The sequence below is a fragment of the Triticum aestivum genome, chromosome 7D (assembly GCF_018294505.1).
Source record: "Triticum aestivum cultivar Chinese Spring chromosome 7D, IWGSC CS RefSeq v2.1, whole genome shotgun sequence".
Taxonomy (NCBI): domain Eukaryota; kingdom Viridiplantae; phylum Streptophyta; class Magnoliopsida; order Poales; family Poaceae; genus Triticum; species Triticum aestivum.
The window spans coordinates 23,625,488-23,645,319 of NC_057814.1; the positions used below are offsets into that span (position 1 = coordinate 23,625,488).

At 45.3% G+C, this 19,832-nt stretch overlaps 2 protein-coding genes across 2 annotated transcripts; one reads left to right on the top strand and one right to left on the bottom strand.

The window, feature by feature from the left end:
- The first annotated feature begins 6,995 nt into the window (after nt 1-6,995).
- Nucleotides 6,996-15,147, top strand: LOC123168973 (protein ENHANCED DISEASE RESISTANCE 2). The gene is made up of 22 exons (XM_044586833.1): nt 6,996-7,483; nt 8,321-8,395; nt 9,059-9,112; nt 9,612-9,677; nt 10,109-10,209; nt 10,293-10,351; nt 10,440-10,556; nt 10,657-10,697; nt 10,804-10,904; nt 10,991-11,086; nt 11,662-11,726; nt 11,808-11,879; nt 11,960-12,115; nt 12,257-12,477; nt 12,568-12,604; nt 12,711-12,844; nt 12,924-13,025; nt 13,523-13,567; nt 13,954-14,094; nt 14,172-14,267; nt 14,433-14,534; nt 14,620-15,147. The coding sequence occupies exons 1-22, from the start codon at nt 7,184-7,186 to the stop codon at nt 14,734-14,736; spliced, it is 2,298 nt and encodes a 765-aa protein (XP_044442768.1). The 5' UTR covers nt 6,996-7,183; the 3' UTR covers nt 14,737-15,147.
- Nucleotides 15,148-15,611: 464 nt separating this feature from the next.
- LOC123168974 (multiple organellar RNA editing factor 2, chloroplastic) lies at nt 15,612-19,018 on the bottom strand. The gene is made up of 4 exons (XM_044586834.1): nt 18,557-19,018; nt 18,319-18,416; nt 18,157-18,222; nt 15,612-16,040 (listed from the first exon to the last, which is right to left on the bottom strand). The coding sequence occupies exons 1-4, from the start codon at nt 18,943-18,945 to the stop codon at nt 15,895-15,897; spliced, it is 699 nt and encodes a 232-aa protein (XP_044442769.1). The 5' UTR covers nt 18,946-19,018; the 3' UTR covers nt 15,612-15,894.
- Nucleotides 19,019-19,832: the final 814 nt, after the last annotated feature.

A 19,832-nucleotide genomic window follows, 5' to 3' on the forward strand; every position in this document is an offset into this window, starting at 1 on the left:
AAATACTAACTTAAACCCTTCTTTACATAGAAGGGAGCCACTCACGAGATTCTTCTTTATGGCGGGGACATGCTGCATGTTCTTCAGTTGCACAATCTTTCCCGAAGTAAACTTCAGATCTACCGTGCCAACACCATGAACAGAAGCATGCGAGCCATTCCCCATCAGGACGGAACAATCTCGTGCGACCTGGTAGGAAGAAAACAAAGACACATCAGCACACACATGAATATTGGCCCCAGTGTCAATCCACCAATCGGTGGACTGACAAACTGAAAGTATGGTAAACAGATTACCATACCCAGATGCCGCATCATTGTTGCTCAGAGTGACATTCACAGACTTGGAGTCCTGTGCTGGCTTCTTGTACTTGTTTGGGCACTTGTTTGCCCAATGTTCATCTGAACCACAAGTAAAGCAGCCATCTCTCTTTTTGTCTTTCTTCTTACCCTTCTTCTTAAAGGTAGTATTCTGCTGGACAGAGTTCTTTCCCTTGAACTTGTGGAAGTTCTTCTGCACCACATTGGCGCTAGAAGAACCCTCTGCCCCTTTCACGTGTGAGTCCTTTGCTCTCGAGTTCTGCTCAACACTGAGATGACCAATGACATCCTCAACAGAGAATTCACGTCTCAAGTGCTTGAGAGAAGTAGCAAAGTTCCTCCAACTAGGAGGGAGTTTTGCAATAATGCAACCCGCGACAAACTTGTCCGGTAACTCACACTTCAGGAGCTCCAGCTCCTTAGCAATGCACTGTATCTCATGAGCCTGGTCCAATACAGAACGGTTATCAACCATCCTGTAATCATGGAACTGCTCCATGGCATACAGCTCACTGCCAGCATCAGTTGCGCCGAATTTGACTTCGAGCGCATCCCACAAGTTTTTGGCAACGCCCATATGAATATAGGCGTCAACCAACTTGTCTCCAATCACACTCAGAACTGCTCCCAGAAAGATTGTGGTTGCCTCCCTAAACGCCTTCTCCTGTTCAGGAGCAATCGTTTCTGTGAGGGACACACCACCAACCCAGAACACGTTCATCGCTGTGAGCCACAAGGTGGTCCTAGTCTGCCAACGCTTAAAATGCGTCCCGGTAAACTTTTCCGGTTTCAGAGTAGCAGCAAAGCCTTGAATCGAAAAGTGCCTAAAATAAGGTTTTTGGATTGTTGGAAATATTAGCACTTTTCCGATTAGACTTATCCACGAGTAAACAGTAAGCATGGCATAAAAGGTATGCATCTCATAGCGATACCTAAGCATACTAGCACGTACAGAACATAGAATCGAACCTTCTATGAGCAGCACATATGCGGCTAGCATAAGTACGAGTAAACGAGGGATGAATAGATCATACCCTCCGGTTGGCCAGGCCAACGCGGCGGCGGCAGCAGCAGCCTCGGCGTCGTCCGTGGCCTTCTTCTTAGCGGCGGCTCGTCGGCCATGGTGTCGATGCAGAGGAAGTAGTGGAAGCAGAGGCGAACGGAGTTGGGGACGGATCGGGAGCAGTCGCGTCGAGACGCTCCCCAAAAACCTTATTGCCGTTCTCCCGGGCAGGATCTCGAACGACAGGGTTCCGGAGGCACCTGCTCTCCCGACCAGCCGTGCACGTGGTCGTCGGGATGGGATCGCCGGAGGCAGCACAGAGTGAGGAACAGTGGATGATGGCTAGGTCACGCAAGAGGGAGTGTGTGAACCGAACTAGGTTACTTCACTGGCCAGAGCCTTCTTATATAGTCCGTAAGGGAGAAAGTTGTGGGCCTTGCGGAGGCCCACGACCGAGTCGATCCACTCCCGGCAAGGGAGTCGTTGTTCCCGGCAAGGGAGTCGACGAATCCGGGCAACGCGGGTCCCGGCAAGGGTCGCACCCCCGGCAAGGGAGTCGACGAATCCCGGCAACACAAGTCAGCCCACAGTCCAACGTCTTGGACAGTGGCCCACATGTTAGCGACTCGTTAATTAATTCGTTCCTGAGCGGCAAAAATAAGCTTCGGCTCGGCTCATTCCCGCAACCCTCGCGCGTCGTGACGAGGCGAGCGGCGGGGGAGGAGCACGCGTGTACCACTCCTCTTCCCAAGTTCCCAATGGCAAGTGGTAGAGCAGCCCTTATAAAGGGGTCTCAACTCTCCTCAACTAGTAAGCTGGGACTAAACTTCCCACCACCTGCCATCTCATACGTGGGCCTCAAGATTAACCAGGGATTAGTGTCTTATATGGGCCTAAGCCCATCCATAATCCAACACCATCACCCATGCATATGCATGTGAAGCAGAAACAGACCAGGCCATGATTTTCTTGACGATAGTTAATTAGATGGTCCTCAGGGCAAGATGCGTGGCCTTGGTAGGTTCCAAGAGAAAAAGAAAACGTAAAGAAGGACAGGAAGACCGCATCTGCGTGCATGATTGTCCAGCACGCACCTATATACGTCCGTCCGTGCGTCGACACCCGGCCAGCGCTGCATCAACGTCGACGACTATTTTCCTGATATGAAACCTTGTAGAACAACAGATGTACTATGATTGCTGCGCACCCACCTACTCGATCTCCCGCCGCCGACTACCAGTTCGTTGCCTCCTGTCCAATTGTTATGACAGTGGTCAGATTTTCTGCCCATCTCCTATCGATCTGTCAGCATCTGGCAAGTCGTCGAGTGTGTGATTTCCCTCCTGCCGACACCAACCACATCTACTCCCGGTGGTACCTATAAATCAATACAATACGTAACAAACTACTCTATCTAGTAACCCAAATCATTATGCGGCCAGCAGCATCGTCACGGTTAAAACCCAAATCATTATGCGGCCAGCAGCATCGTCACGGTTAATGGCGCTTGACCGCGACGCGATCAAACCCATCGCCAGCTTGACACCAACAAGTCAGGTAAAGACCGACAAGACAAAACTGAAAAGATAGTAGAACATCTCTGAGCTTGACACCAACGCCCGTCATCTGCCTCCGGCACTAACATAGCAGCCACCGGAGAAAAGAATGACGAATCATCACCTCACCCGAGCTCGACGCGGCTCCATCGCTGATATGCAGCTTTGCGGACCTCCAAGGTGTCTCACCAAAAGTGAAGCCTTTGCTGTTGAACGAATCAGACCGGGGCAACACCCCGGACACGCCATCGAACTCCAGATCTGGCACCCCACCACGACTAAGACACCGAAGGAGGAAACCATACCTGCCATCCACGAACCACGAGCCCAGCAGATGTTCCGTCTTCCAGATGTCGTCGATGCAGACCACAATCTGCATCCGCTCCTGGACTACCTCCCAAGCTCCACGGCGACGCTGGAGCAAACGCCGTCGCAACGGCGGAGCCCGAGGACACAGGTCCACCACGAGGATGTCGCCGCCGCCATGCCATCCTTACTTGAACAGACTGGTTTTCAAATACATCCCCAACCATAGGACCGCAGGCCTCGTCAGGGAAGGATCCGAAAAATATTTATTCAGCGTCGTCATTGTCATCACCGAAGCAAAGACGATGAACAACCTAAAAACCTAAACTACAAGGGAGTAAAATCAATCCACACGCATGGATCCGGCGGCCCCCTCGCCACCGACGACCGAGGTCGCCAGCGGAGGGGAGCTGCCGGAGAACAGCGGTGGAAGATCGGCCTCTCCCGGCGGCGGCGTTGCAGCCGCCAGGGAGAGGAAAACGTATCGGCGGCTCCCTCCCGATAATTCTATTTTGGTTAGTAGTATATACGGTACGGTCGCACTAAAAGAAATTAATTACGTAAATGGTCCTTAGCTATTTTTTTTCATAGGATTCATTTGTACTAAATGTTGGAGGAAAATTCATCCACCCAAACCTCTTTGTTAGATTCTTTTGTTTTTCCTGTGCTATGAAACGCTCTTCGAATTCATATAGGGTACTCTATTCCTACGTTTTTCCTATTCTCACATTTTGAGAACCATGTGAATCAAAGAGGCCCTAAACTGATCACATGCTTGCTTGATAGAGTATGCTGTTAACATTTTTCTAGAGCCGATTGTACAGTGGCGTGGCCGTAGATCAATGCGCAATGTCCCAATACGCATCCAAATCCCATGGCTGAGAGCAGGAGGAGAGGATGCAATGCATGGCTTTTCGACACCATGTTATCTGAAAACGCGAAGCTTGTCATCCATGGCTTTTGCTCCCATGGCATCACTGTCACCGGCCACCAGCCACCAGCCACCAGCCGGCGTCTGCTTTCTTCTGCGTCGTCTCATCCACTCACCGCATGACAAAGTAGTTGCACGCCCAAGAAACGCATCCATCGTCCATCCAGGTCCACGCACGCACGTATCGTGGCCAATCATTGAATCAAATGTAAATGTAAGAAGAAGAAGCTTCCGCGGCAAAAGCAGACGGCCAAGTGCACGCACATGATAGAACTATAGCACTTGGCGTTCATAGTCCGACCGTAATGGTCGGTCGGCACCGGCACGCGCGCGCTCATGCATGCACGTCGTTAGCCAGCCTCGCCGAGATCCGTGCGGCGTCGCATGCAGGCAACGGCTGGGAGACCCATGTGAATGAAGAAGAAACAGCTAGCAGCTAGACCCCGCCCTGGAATCTGACAATGGTTATTAGATGCATACACTCCTCAAAACAAGATGAATGGTAGGTTTGAAAAGAAAACAGAAAGGAAATAAAGGACAGAAAGACTGCATCTCCATGCATGATTGGCAAGCACCTACTTACGTACGTGGACGCCCGGTCCGCTCTCGGCCGATTCTTTTTCGTATCAGTATCAACTTTCGAAAAATACAGATGTATATATGACTGTTGCGCACTCACACTGCCACCTAGTAGTGCCTCCTCTCCCGCCGCCGACCAGCAACTCCCCACCACGACTACCAATCCGTTGCCTCCGATCGAATTATTACGACACTGATCCGATTTTATGCTCATCTTCTATCCATCTGTCTGCATTTGGCGCATTTCCCTCCTGCCGACACCAACCACGTCTACACCTACCCATTAATTAGTCAATCCTCGCAGGGAAAAACACAAACTAAAAGACTAAAAATCCATATAATCGTAATCACTGCGACCAGCAGGCCGCAGCATCGTCACGGTTAATGACACTCTGACGGCGACGGGATCAAACCCGTCGCCAGCCCGGTGAGTTACTCCACGGATCGCGACCGTCCACGCGCCCGCATCCACGGCCCACCGATCTTCCGAAGTGTGGATGTCTTCCCGCCTCTCGCTCCCGATAATCCAGTCTCGGTCACACGGCAGTGGCACACTCCCTTTGACCCTTTGGAAAAAATTAATTACGGAGATGGCCCTCGAGTTCCTCCACAACGAGTCCAATGCATTTCTCTGCTTGCTCGTTAATTTCTACTACTATTTATTTTTGTCCTCTGTCCAGGTACGGCATGCCTGCGTTGAAAAGTAGGACGTTTTTGTCTTGCTGCACATCCTATGCTGGTGCTAAGGAGCTTTAGGGCTTTTTTTAGTCCCAACTAAAAAGTCACTAGTCCCTAAAAAGTCCATACCTATTTGGTTCCTGGGACTAAAAGTCCCAAAAAGACTCTCCCTGAGGGTCTTCTTTCATAAGTCCCAAATGCCCACTTTAACTCCCTATAAATCCCTCATGTTTGGTTTAGATGAGACTAAAAGGGACTTCCTTAAGTCCCTACACCAATAAGTCCCTGTAAACAAACACCCCCTAATTCTACAGTTCAACGGCTGCTTTATTATGGGACGAAGTGCATATAGTAGTAGACAGGAAGATGAAATGTGAGGCGCATCATGGCTTGTTAATTGACCACCATCCAAATACTACTCCATCTGTCCGGAAATACTTGTCACTGGAATGAACATGTCTAAACGTATTTTAGTTTTAGATGCATCCATTTATATCCATTTCGTGACAAATATTTCCAAACGAAGGGAGTATGTCTTTACGCGGTGTCACGACGCCGTCAAAAAATGAAATAGTGTTACTCCCTCCATCCCATAACGTGGGACAGAGGGAGTACATGACGACTTGATCAATAAATATATTGTTTTATATACAAACACATACAATTGTATGATAAGTTTAGTTCCTTATTTTTCGCGCTAGTTCAAATGATGAACCTGGATTTGTACATGGTATTCATTGCAGTAGAACGCGACACAGGTAACAGTGTACCGTCCAAGTTCTAAAAGTGCTTTTGTTAGCATGATATGGGTTACAAGGCAACTCATCTTCTTTTTTCTTTCCCTGACGCATAGGCGCTAGGGCAAAGTTCTTCTTCCTCTAAGCTCCACCAGCTAGCCCGTAGATTCTCGTCCCCTTTGCCCGTTGTTGCGGCGGCTGGTGGCGCGAATGGGCATTTTGGTGGTTCAAAGCTGGCTAGTAGTCTAGTTTAGTTTTTTTAATCCTTGCAGGGGCGGTGCTTCATCATCGAGTTGGTCTGCCAGGATGAGTAAGCAAAGCTTCGGCGAAGATTCTCGCCGTCTTCTTGGAGCGACAAGGTTAGGGTTTCTGGTCGTATGTATGCGGGGGCGATGAAATCTAGTGTCAGGCACTTCAGATCGATTCAAGGGTCCAACAATCACGACTGCGGTTACAGGGTGCTAGTCCTTAGGGGCACGGACACGAAGACCTCCTAGATGACAATAGTGGTCGTTTGATGGTCCAACAACCTCAGTGTAAATTTCATTAAATTTTTGCGTGTTTTTACACTTCCAGTGAACTTTATAGTATGACTATGTTTTTTTTAAGTATATACAGTCTACACTTTGCAATTGGAAAAGGAAGAATTCGGAAAATCTTAGGAAGAGGGCACAAACCAGCGGACATCACAATAACGAGTAATTTTGACTTAAAACACGAGGTGCTACAGAGAAAAGTAGCAAAAGGAGGAGCAGTAGGAGAGCTGGAAACAAAGCCGCTAAATTATCTACACGAAATCAATAGTTAATTCCGATCTAGCTATCCCCGCCTCGATTTCCGAAAGAAACAAAAACAAACTCTCGCCGCCGTCCTCTCCCCGCTCCCCACGCCTCCAACCCCTCTCCCCCCTCCTCCACCTCCGCCGCGCCTCGCCGGACTCCGGCCACCGCGCCTCGCCGGACTAGCCCAGGCCTCCCCGTCCCCTCCCCCCCTCCCGCCCGCCGGGGCAATGGCTCACTGACCAGGCCGCCGAGGCGAGAGAGACGGCCGAGCGCCGCGCCCACGGGACGACGATGAGCTCTTCGGCTTCGAGGAGGGAGGCGGCGAGGAGCGGGGAGCTCGGGCGGACGTGCGGAGCCGACGGCCCTCCCCCGAGGCCGGCCCCGGCCCCCGCCCCGGCCGCGAAGGCGCGGAGCGGGGAGCTGCTGCTGCCCAAGGGCGGCCCCGACGCGGCCGCGGCGGTGCGGCACGAGGGGTGGATGGTGCGGTACGGGCGGCGGAAGATCGGGAGGTCCTTCTTCCACACCCGCTACTTCGTGCTCCACAACAAGCTCCTCGCATACTACAAGAAGCAGCCCAAGGACAACAGCATGGTAGGTGCTTCAGACCTCAGAGCTTCGCACCGGAGTTTCCGGTCAGATTGTTTGAGCTGTTGGATAGAGTCGCGGTCCACCTTCCGGGGAGAGTCCCCGTTGCTCCCCGGCGAGCTTTCAGCGGGATTTTTCCTCGCTCCTGGTGCGCTCTGGCCAATTTGGGTGGAGCGGGGGAGGGCGATCGGAGGACTCTATCGGTCGCAGTTCTACTACTTGCCGTAAATAAACTTTGGGCGGAGAGCAGTTCGGTGCCACCGTTAGGCCAGGATCTGCTGGGTCGAATTGAATGGTTCTTCCTGCAGTGAGAATCGCATGAGCTGGTGTCAATCAATTGTAAACTCTGAAGCTGACCGAATTCGTTCATTATAATTTGCAAGTGGTCTGTTGAGCTGGGGCTGTTGACTAAGTGGATCATTGGGTGCTTTTAATTGAGCATGGGAAGTGCTAACGGATGCCAGCCTCGCGAATTAGTGGGGTTTTCCTTTTTTCCTGTGAATCATGTGAGGAACTTGCTTGATCTGCCTGGAGCCCTGGACCTCTTTTAGTGTTCCAATAATTGAGTGCACTCTTCTCCTGCAAGGTGCTGTTTCCATAGATGGACAGCACATAGTAGATGGGAGTAAGAAGTAGGAGTGCTTGGAACAAATTCCCCTGTTTCTGTGGGAAACGAGAAGTTTCAGTTAGCCGCATTCCTCTGTTTGAGCCTTATCAAGAGGTTTCCAATGCAATGTAAAAACGTGACAATTTTATACCAGTACATTGTTTGAGTGGTATATTCCGCAACAGGGGCATGCTGCTTGTATTTAACTTTCTGGAGCAAATCTTGTGGATGTGCAGGTGCCACTTAAGTCTCTTCTGGTAGATGGGAACTGCAGAGTGGAGGATAGAGGGCTTAAAACACATCATGGACAAGTAAGTTTGCTCTTTTGCTTAGTTCATGCTGCATTTTTAGTTGAGAGCACTAGGTGTATTAGTTCCTTGCACATGAAATCCACTTGTCGTTAGCTTTTCTCTTGAATACAATTTCTGTCATGTTAGTTTAAAAAAAATTGGCTTCCTTACTTTTGAGGATTGTACTTCTGAGCTGAACAGCATTGCCAAACAAATAGTGTGGCATGTATTTCACATGCCAAACTGACGTATTATAGTTTTGATCATTCGTGTAAACTGTTCTGTTAACAGGTGAACCATACAAAGTGAACGCACAACATATCAAACTGAAAATTTTAAAATGGTAATATATTGTGTCTATTTCGGCACAGTTGATCAACTTAGACAAATTATCAGACATTGCTGTAAGCATAGTTCAAAAAAAGCGCTAGGCGTAAATTGTGCGTTTTGCCACCGCCTTGCGCTTTACTGACCAAAGCGTATGCTTATGCGCAACTATGCGCAGATTAAGCGTAGTTATGCGCAATGCGTTTTGCCAACGCCTAGAGCTTAGGCGCGCCTTTTTTAACTATGGCTGTAAGGTTAATATCTATATGTGCATATTCTAGCATATGCATGAATTTTGACATGTATTCAAATTTTGCACTGTCATCTACACATTTACTCATTATCTTGCCCTCGCAGATGGTTTACGTTCTGTGTGTCTACAACAAGAAAGAAAAGGACAATCCAATCACGGTTCGTTACAAATCTGTGCTCTTCAATATTATCAGAATTTAGAACCATGAACCATCTGACTATATCCATATTAATTCATGTGCCTTTGCCTACATTTGGAAGATATTTTTCTTTGCTGGATATTGTTGTGCCGCTACAATATACTGCAATGGAAAATAGCAAGGCAGACTAGTAGCACCATTTTCCTGAGTATAATTTAGTTGCAAAAATGAAATGATGTACTTCTTTTAGCCTCAAAAGGCAATAATATCCTCAGCGTGTGGGTCTGCTTATATGTTACATAATGTTTCCTTTGTTCTAGCTCTTCAAAATGGGACTTAGTATTACTTCTGCTTGTTAATGAAGTGAACGTTATGCAATTTTGTGCTGAAGTTCGGCAATTTTGATATGGGGGACTCCCTTTTTTGGCAATCTTAGTCCAGTATTTTCTCTCATGAGTATATAGTAAATCGTTTGCTATTACTGAAAATCATTCGTGTTCCTATCATTCTTCAATCAGATGGGTGCACGTAATATCGAGGAGGCCCTAGTGTGGAAAAAGAAGATAGAGCTCCTTATCGATCAGGTAATCAAGGTGTAGTAGATCTGAAAAACTGTAACTACATATGTCAGTTGCTGTAAACATTATAGAATCAGACATCATGGGCGTTATTATTATTATTTGCTTGTTTGGTCATTGTGTGCAAGTGAATACTCCCTCCGTTCCAAAATAGATGACTCAACTTTGTACTAACTTTAGTACAAAATTGGGCCATCTATTTTGGAACGGAGGGAGTAACATTTAGTTAGCTAGACTGTAAATACACTCCATTGTTCTTCCCTCGTAGATTCCATAAAACACTGCCAGCTGGTAAATTTCCGGAGTCTGCAATGCACCAACGAATATGTATTAAGTCACATAGTGGATAATTGCCCAGAAAAACTCGGTGCCAAATTGTGTAGAACTACAACTGGCGAACGCCACACTCCATTCTGATAAAGATCTTCATTATGCAGCAACAGGACACTATGACAGCTAAAAACCGTAAAGCTTTTGCGTCACTGGACTTTGACATGGATCTTGGAGGACCGCTTTCATTCTCTGACCCTGATAGTGGGCAAGTGAATCTTCGTACTTGTAATTGTAGATTAGTTCTTCCGGTTAATACTTATATCAATTGGAAATGATATTCTGTTGTAGACCTGAAGACGAAGAGGAACCCCGTCCCATGCTGCTTCGTAGGACAACTATAGGGAAGGGTAGGAGGTTTGGTTGCACATTTTCTGCCAAGATCTATTATTTTATATTAATGATTTTGACTTCTAAATATGCCATTTCTTCTTCTAGGTCTTCCTGATTCTGTACATGACTGGACCAAAGAGCCTGATATTGGTCTGTCAAATCAGAACGACACCAATCAAGCTAATTCTAGAAAGAACTGGCGGCTGCTTAGATGCCAAAATGGCAAGTTTTTTAGTTCCTTACATAGATCTGCAACTTCCGTGAGAGACCATACCTGGTTCATATGGAATTAAATCTAGTATCTTGTTTTTATCATTGGCAGGGTTGCGCATCTTTGAAGAACCTGTGGAGGTCGAATACCTTGTATGTACTTTCTTTTATACCGATTTAATGTTGGAGAGGTGCTGAAACCCCTGCTAATTGCTAACCAGAGGATCTATTTACAAAAAAAATAATATGCCATGTGCAGGCAAGAAGCTGTAGCCGATCAATGAGGGCTGTTGGTGTCGTGGAAGCCACATGTGAAGCCATTTTTGGGCTGATAATGAGTATGGATGTAACAAGATATGAGTAAGCGTGTATTCCTTTACTTTCTGCTTGCCCATATATTGATATATATGTATGTTGATCTAGGTTTTCTTTACGCTCAAATGTAGGTGGGATTGTAGCTTCCAGTATGGGAGTTTAGTTCAAGAGGTTGATGGTCACACTGCAATACTATATCATCGGCTACAGCTGAACTGGTGTTCAATGTAAGTACCTTTTTGTTGTATCAACAAATTGCATGATGGTTGAATTGCAAGTCTTTTACCTGGTGCTGGCTTGATGCTACAACTTGCAACTCCTATTAAAATAACAAGAGTAGGCTGGATAACCCTGGCAGGTCAATGAACTATCTGAGCATGGACTTGACTCGTTTAAATCTGAATTAGAAACTTTGAAATTCGGCATATAGTCATATACTGTAGCATTGGAAGATTGCTGGACCCCAAATCCAGTATTTTGCACTGTTTAGTAGGTCTATGTGTCTGTGCTAACCCTGCTGCATAAATCTAAAAGTGAAATGAATGGCATTCCATCGCACAAAAAAGAAATAAATGGCATTTGAAGCGAAACCAACTTACCGGAGGAGCTGGCAGCAGGGGTGAGATATAAAACATACCACATAACAGCAATGAATAGGTGTGTCTGCTTACTTTGGTAGACAACTACAAAGCTGCATGGCTACGTGGTAGAACCATAAGACCGTGAATTCTAAGATTTTAATATGTAAATTACATTGCATTACCTCAGATTTTCCGCCTTGTGTAAACAACTGAGCCTGCAGGGTTGTCTGGCCACGAGATCTTTGTTATGTACGATATTGGCGGCGCAACGATGATGGAAGTTATGGTAAGCTTTGGAGTGATATTATTTCTGGTTACATCATCCAATTAAAGCATCTTGTTTAATGCTTCATGTTCAAACTTGCAGTTGTGCTGTTTCGATCTACTGAACACCCGAACTGTGGTCCCCAACCAGGATTTGCGAGGGCTTCTATTGAAAGTAATTTTCCTTCTGCTAGAGATATTATTAGAAACAGATTTTGTCGCTTTTATCTTTTCCTGAACTTACTATTAGTTCAGGTGGAGGTTTCAAGATCACTCCTCTCAAACCCGTGAATGGAAGACCTCGCACTCAAGTTCAACACCTTATGCAAATTGATCTCAAGGGATGGGGTGTGAATTACGTCACATCATTCCAGTACCACTCTGTGCTGCAGATGCTGAACTGCGTTGCTGGTAAACAACTCTTGTAACTTGTTACGGCATGAATTAAATACCTGTTAATAAAAATAAAAATCTTGTAAGTCATAACCGCTCATTTCAGTATTCCTTTTTGTTAATAGTCCTTGATTGTTCAGCATTTGTATATATTTCCAGGATTGCGTGAATACTTTTCCCAAAATGATGACGTTCACACAATTCCGAGGATTCCTGTGATGAATACTATGGCTAGTGTGCCCACTGTTAGAAAGGATCAGAAACATCAAAAGGCTGACTCAAAGACCAAACAAGCAGACTCGGCTAACGAAAATTCGGATATGATAGATGATGAGTCAGAAGATGATGATGACTTTCAAGCTCCCGAATCTAGCTTGGAGGTGATAACCCTAGACCAGAGCTATTCCTTTGTTTACAAGAAGTTATCTGTTGGTACACTACGCTAAAATCTCATTGCAATTCATGTACAGGAAGATGGCAATGTTGACAGTGACGCAAAGGGCTCTGGTTCGTTTCTTATCCAACTACATCTTGTATTTTAATATCTGTACAAATTACCTGTATGACCACCCAACTCTAATCTCACGCCTTTGCATTATATTGGGTGATCCAGATCCAATAGATTTGTCCTGCTTTTCGGGCATTATTCGTCAGGATGCAAATGAGAAAAGCCGTAACAGTTGGTCGGTACCTGATAGCAATATCTTCAAAGTCCGTAGCAAGAACTTTTCACATGACAAATCAAAGGTCCGAATGTTCAACATCTTTTCTTGTTTACGAAGAAGCAGATTATCAAGAGCTTATTATGTTGTTATTTGAGTTTCAGGTATCTGCAGGGAAGTACCTTATGGAGCTTGTCGCAGCTGACTGGTTTAAGGATACCAAGCGTATGGATCATGTTGCCAAGCGTAAAGGATGTGCTGCTCAGGTAAGCAAATTAGTATGGTTAATTAACTGTTTATTTGTATCTCAGTGGAATTGTTTTTGTAATTCTTGCACTATGATTGTGTCAACGCATGAACCACCCATCGTCTTAACCTGCAAAGCAGCATTTGGAATACTTTAGTATTACTGTTTTGTGTGTGTGCAGAACTACAAGTAAATAAATAGATATTCGTTTTCTCTGTTTTCTTTAAACCTTACGTTATCATTTTCTTTCATTCATCATGGTATAATGAAGCTTGATATAGTTTGTGGAACTGTGGAAGCTTGACATAGTTGTACCTTGCATACCAATAGCTAGCTCTTTTATCATGTAAAATATACTTAATGTCTGTGAAAGTTCGGCACCACATTATTGTGCCAGCATGAGAACCCCTGCACGTTGTTAGCACTGAAAATTTATGCCTCTATGCATGAACTTGTCCTAAATCTCCCAGTTCTACTCTTATGTATTGATTTTGCCTGAACCTTGTACCACTGTAGGTTGCTGCTGAGAAGGGGATGTTCAGCTTTGTAGTAAACATACAAGTAAGCTCAAGTTCTTTCACTCCTCACATGGTTCATTTCTTTCTGCCCTCTTCTTGGGCTTTTTCTACAGAACAACAGTGACCATACACAGTGCAGAAAGTATCAGTCACTTCCATTTGCACTATATTTTTTAAACTTTTGGTTTTGACTTTACAAAATGCTTGCTGAGGAATCTGCATCTGTTCTTAGCATCCTAGTGGTGATAGTCCCATAAAACGTTACAAATGAGAACAGATGCAAAATACTGTTCTGCAATTTTTGTATGGTTTAACATCATACACTGCATGGTTTTAACCTCTATTTGTTGATCACATGACCATCGTGCACCCTCTGAAAATAGTAATTCTTTTCCGTGTACATTGTTTTAAGTCAGCATGCTTTTGCAGATTCCCGGGTCAACTCATCACAGTTTGATCCTCTACTTCGTCACAAAATCCTTGAAAAAAGGATCGCTCTTGCAGCGTTTTGCCGATGGCGATGATGATTTCCGGAACAGCAGACTGAAGCTTATCCCATCTGTTCCAAAGGTGTTAATTTTTAATGCATAGCCGTTCGAGTGCATTGATGTTAGCTTTGCTCACCTCTAGCATGTTGACTTCCTCAGGGATCTTGGATAGTGCGACAAAGCGTTGGAAGTACCCCTTGCTTATTGGGAAAGGCTGTTGATTGCAGCTACATTCGTGGCCCGGAGTACATTGAAGTAAGGCACTAACTTCACTGACAAAAAAAATATTTTCACTGAAAAAAATAGCGCAGTACATTGTAGGTGGAACAGTTGAAGTTATAACTGAGTCATAAACACCGCATTCTTCTGGTCATCTATGGCACACAGGGTCTACATTCTGATGCACCCGTTCTTGTGCAGGTTGATGTAGACATTGGATCCTCAGCAGTAGCCAATGGGGTTCTAGGCTTGGTCTTTGGTGTAGTTACCAGCTTGGTAGTCGATATGGCTTTTCTCATACAGGTAAAAACACCCCCACCATAGTTGCCGAAGTCTCAAGATTCCACTCCAAAGGAATTATTTCTTTGACAATCGTCTACACCTGCAGGCAAACACATACGATGAGCTCCCGGAGCAACTCATAGGCGCCGCACGGTTCTCGCACATTGAACCCTCCGCTGCCGTAGTTCCCGTGCTTGACGACACTTCCTCAGCTGTGGAGTGAATCATTTGTGCAAATTTTCTACTTCTTTCCTCAAACTCCTCCCTCCATTTGTCCGAGCCACTGCAGCAGTTTGCAAATTGTAAAGCATCATCAGTGAAGTTCATACGGCTTAATTTTTTTTTCTTACCAGTTTCATCCACATCGATTAGTTGCTACTAGTTGCTAGGTGCTTATATGGCGCAGTTCATGTATGTACATACTGCGGACCTTAGCTTAACTGCCGCTCCTTCAGTTTCTTCTGTTGAAACGGCGGTACTGTAGCTACATTATTCATGGATACCTCACTTGATTCTTTATTGTGTATATATACTATGCCTTACACTTTATATGCTACATTTGGCAACAATAGTTTAATTTATTGCTTCACTTGCCTGGGAGATTTTTCTCTTGGGGAGTTGAAGAATTTCACTAGATTCTTACGAGAACTCTTGTGTATGAATTTGTGTTCATGAAAGGGTTATGCAAAAATGGTTGCCGTGGGTGCTATGAATTCTTCTAATTTGGTTCTCACGTTCTTCCATCTTCCTGATACAGCATACACCTATATTGTTATTGAAGAGTTTTAGTCTGTGCGTATAGATAGTACAGGTCTCATGGTTGGAATGCCCGAATTTTGACTCACAAGAACAATTCAGTTCCTGCATAAACTGGGATTTAAATTTTTGTGAGGAGCTGTTTGCTTGGAACTTCCTTAAATAATCCTCTGTATCCACAATTCAACAATGCCCATATCCATCCGCTCCATACATGACACATGATCCAAAGGTCATACCAACATTTCGCTGAACTTGGATAACTCTATTGGTGCAAATTTTAGCTTCGTAGTATGCAGTTTTAGGTGAACAAGATTGACAGAAAATTTAGGCAACTGAGGATGAACAAACATAGCAGTTTATTCAGCTAATCAGATTTACAAGGGCACATGACTGTAGAGTTTAACGATAACGATGCAATTCCAAATGCTTCCAAGCTCTCTCTAATAACTAGTTTGATACATCCAAGACGCGCAATCACCAACATGAAGAAAAGAAAATACTTGTGTTGGCATACAGTGAACATGCACTTCTTCTATTCCATAGATGACATTTATCCTTTCAGTTTACCCTGAGGAAACCGCCAGGGATTGTTATTTGATCTTCGATCGAGCACCCTGGCTCATCACCGCTGCTGGTTCTCCCTCCTCCGTTGGTAGCGGGTTCTGTCGTTGTACCTAGGCCTATCTGACGCTCTCTGCGGCACAGGCTCCACCCTTCTCTGCCTCTCCGGAGACCTCTGAACAATCTCTCCATTCACAAAAAGCTCAGCTGCAAAATCAAATGGACCAGAGAACATGAGCACATTACTTCTAAAGAGTGATCAGTTCAGCGGCAAAATCAAATATTTACGAGGGAAATCTAAAGAACATAGTTTAATCCAAATATATCGAAATACTATACAGGCTAGGCAGGAAAAGATAATAGCCGTGAATGCATTATATAACAACTTCACCCTACCGAAGTGCAGAACCAAAAGATATTGACGTACTATACAGGCTAGGCAGTTAAAGATAGTAGCTGTAATTGGTATTGTTCAACAAAATATACCGAAGTGCAGAACCAAATAACAGAGATTTGCTTCAAGTCTGTCAAAAACTAAATCAGGTTACTGCCAAAACCAATGAAGTACACAAATAATTGCAACCACTTCGGCAGATACCACAACAAAGGTATACCAAAGCTGCTGTAGTAGCCACCTTTCATTTCAGCGGTCTGGTAATCTTTGACTAAGATGTTTACATCTCTGCTGATCTGCGCCCCTTCCATTGAGGACAACCCCGTTGAAGCAAGACATTACCAATTAAGGCTCACCACTTTGCTAAGATGGACTACAAAACAACTTCGGCAAAGAACGACCACTAATTCAACTCAAAACAGGAAAAAGGCAGAATATATGTTGACTGTCTCATCTCCTCTGATCAGAACCCCATTGTCCAAGGTGCTGAACAGTCAGAGAGACGTTTATTCTTAGTCCATAAGCAATCAAAGCAGGACATTGCCTTTGAGACGTCACAGCTTTGCCAAGATGGACCAAAGAACCTTCCTAAACAATGACTTGTAGTTAAACTCGAAAGAGATCAAAAGGCTAGTTAAACTCGAAAGAGATCAAAAGGCAGTAAATGAATTACTTAATGTTTCATCTCCACTCATCAGAACCCCATCTATTTTGCCAAGGTGCTGAACAGTTAAGAGTGACATTTATTTTTAGTCCATTGACATTCAAAGCAAGACATCGCCAAGTAGGCTTCAATGCTTTGCCAAGATGGACTACTAAGCCATGTTTGGTTAAGAATGGTCACAAACTAAACTACAAAAAGGATGGATATCTTGAAGTAAGCAACAACCCTAGATGGTTAAAAATGGATATCTTGCAATGATTAGAACCTCATCTCGCTGATGAGCTGAACCGTCAGAGAGACATCTTTTCTTAGCCACTAGCATTCAAAGCAGGACACTGACACTAAGACCTCACAACTTTGCCAAAATGGACTAAAGAACCTTTTGTAAAGAATGACTACTAGTTAAACCCAAAAGAGATTCAAAGGCAGTAAATGACTTATCTAATGTATCATCTCCACTAATTAGAACACCATTTCGCTGAGGTGCTGAACCGTTAGAGATACATTGCTCTTAGTGTGTTAGCATTCAAAGTAAGATATCACTGAGTAGGCTTCCATGCTTTGCCAACAAGATGGACAGCAGTACAAATTTGTTGAAGAATGGTGACTGGCCAAAACTCCAAAAAAGATCAATGGTTCAAATAAGCAACGCCTCAACAGGCGGAAAATGTGACGGTAGTATCCAATCTCCACCGATCTGAACCACATTTTACCAAGGTGATGATCTGTTAGAGAGACAAATTTTATCTTAGTTCATCGACATTCAAAGCAGGACATTGCCTGCAAGACTTCCAAATTTTCCAGATGGGCTAGAGCATTCAGCGACTAGGTCTGGATCAGAAGAAATGCCATTCCAAAAAAGGGCATACCCAGTGCTCAAAGCTCCCACACAAAGTGGAGCCTGGAAAAAAATTTCTAAGGACAATAATTCTGCAAGGCTAGTTCGGACCCAGGACCTCCAGGCGACAAGTGGAGAGAGTCTACCACTGCGCTAGGCCCGCCTTTAGGATGAACTGATACTCTAGCTACGGTAGATACACACTCCCATTTCAGTGGTTCATTACACCTAAACGAGACATTGCGTGTATGGGCTTCATCACATTGCCACTTAACAAAGGGGGCACTCTATGTTTTTACAATTATAAGAACCATTCTATACTATAACTAATCATGTGGAACACCTAGAAGGCTATAAATGATATAGATATCACAAGATGAACTGATCCCCTAAAGGAAAACTGTAGTGGTTGAGGAAGAACACCTACCTCCATAGTCCTTGTGCTCGGGATCAACATACGAATCAGGAAGCACGAATAGAACACCAGGAATGCCTGTAACATACCAAACGGGGCATTATTAGATATATTAGTCTTCTAAAGAGAAACAAGAGGGTAATGCTTGCTAGGTACAGAGGGAGGACAACAAACCTTCCAGTTTGTTGGATGTTTCCTCATCGATCTCACACCCGAAACCGAAGTATCGCTCACAGGAGACGTTGTAAATCTTCTTCTTGGCTTCCTCCTCGCTGAATCGGGGACAAGACAAGCCAATGTAAGATTTAGCTACAGAACTACACTACCCTGTCTCACAGCAATCGTGTGTTTGTGTGAAAGTTGGAACGGAAATGAGGGGAACACATCAGGGTCGGATCGGGTGGGGGCGCACCTTCCGAGGACCTTGGCGAGGGTCTGGATGTAGCAGTCGATCATCTGGTGCTTGGTGGCGCCCTCGCCGCCGGGCTTGTCCATGACGATGAGCCAGTGCTCGTAGTCGCACCCGGGGAACAGCGGGGCCATCTCGGTGGGCGCGCGGTCCCCTCCGCCGGAGCGCGCGGGCGAGTACCCGTCGCCGCCCGGCCGGCGCGCCATCCCGCGGAGGAAGCCGAGGCGGGAGGCGACGCCCGCGAGCGCCGCCGGGCGCAGCAGAGGCTCGTGGGGCGCCGCCGCCGCCGCGCCCCCGCGGCGGAGGAGGGCGGAGATGGAGACGGGGGAGGAGGACGCGCGGCGGGCGAGGAGCCTCCGGGCTCCGGCGGCTGCGGCGGCGGCGGCGGCCATCTGCGTAAAACCCTAGCCGCTGCAGTGGATTCCGGGTGGTGCGAGGTGGGGTGGGTGTGTGCGTGTGAGGGTGATGGGTTTTGGGTAGTTGTTGACGGGTTTGTTCTTGCTCAGATGGGCCTGTAGGCCAAAAACGGGCCGGACGTGCGAGCTACTCAAGACCAGTTATTATTATATATGATGAAAACATTTGTCTCAAAAAATATATTATATGAAAACATAAATCTCAAAAAATATATTATATGGAAACATTCTGAAAACATAATTATTATATGAAAGCAGAGGAACCCTAGGCCTTTTTTTGGAGCCGTGGCAGCTGAGTTTTGCATCTACCTGAAATAAAGGACGGTGCATTTCTTACCATTAAAAATTTATGTAAATCACCCATCACTGCCACCCGTAAGTTAGATGTCGATTCGTTATTTTGGGAGCCCCTATTCCGCGCATGGCACAATGGCGATCAATCGCGCGCCCCCACCCCCACCACCCCGCTCCCTGCGTGCCCTTTTCTGGGCCGACGCATGTGGGTCACGACATGCCTTTTTCCAAGATTTCCAATAAATTTTAATTTTCAGAAATCCTTTACAGATTCAAAAGGATGTTCACCGAATTTATAAACAGTTCTTGAACTAAAAAAATGTTCGTGATTTCAAAAGAATGAACATTTTTTGATTTTTATGAACATTTTTTATTTTGATGAAAAAACTTTATGAGCATTTTTCAATAATGATGAACATTATTTCGTATTTGATGAACAAACTTTGAATCCGATGAACATTTTTTGAAATTGATAAACATAATTTGTATTCTAGAACATTTAAAAATGAACAAACAAGTTTTGAATTTGATGATTTTTTTTAAAATCGATGAACAAATTTTGTATTTGA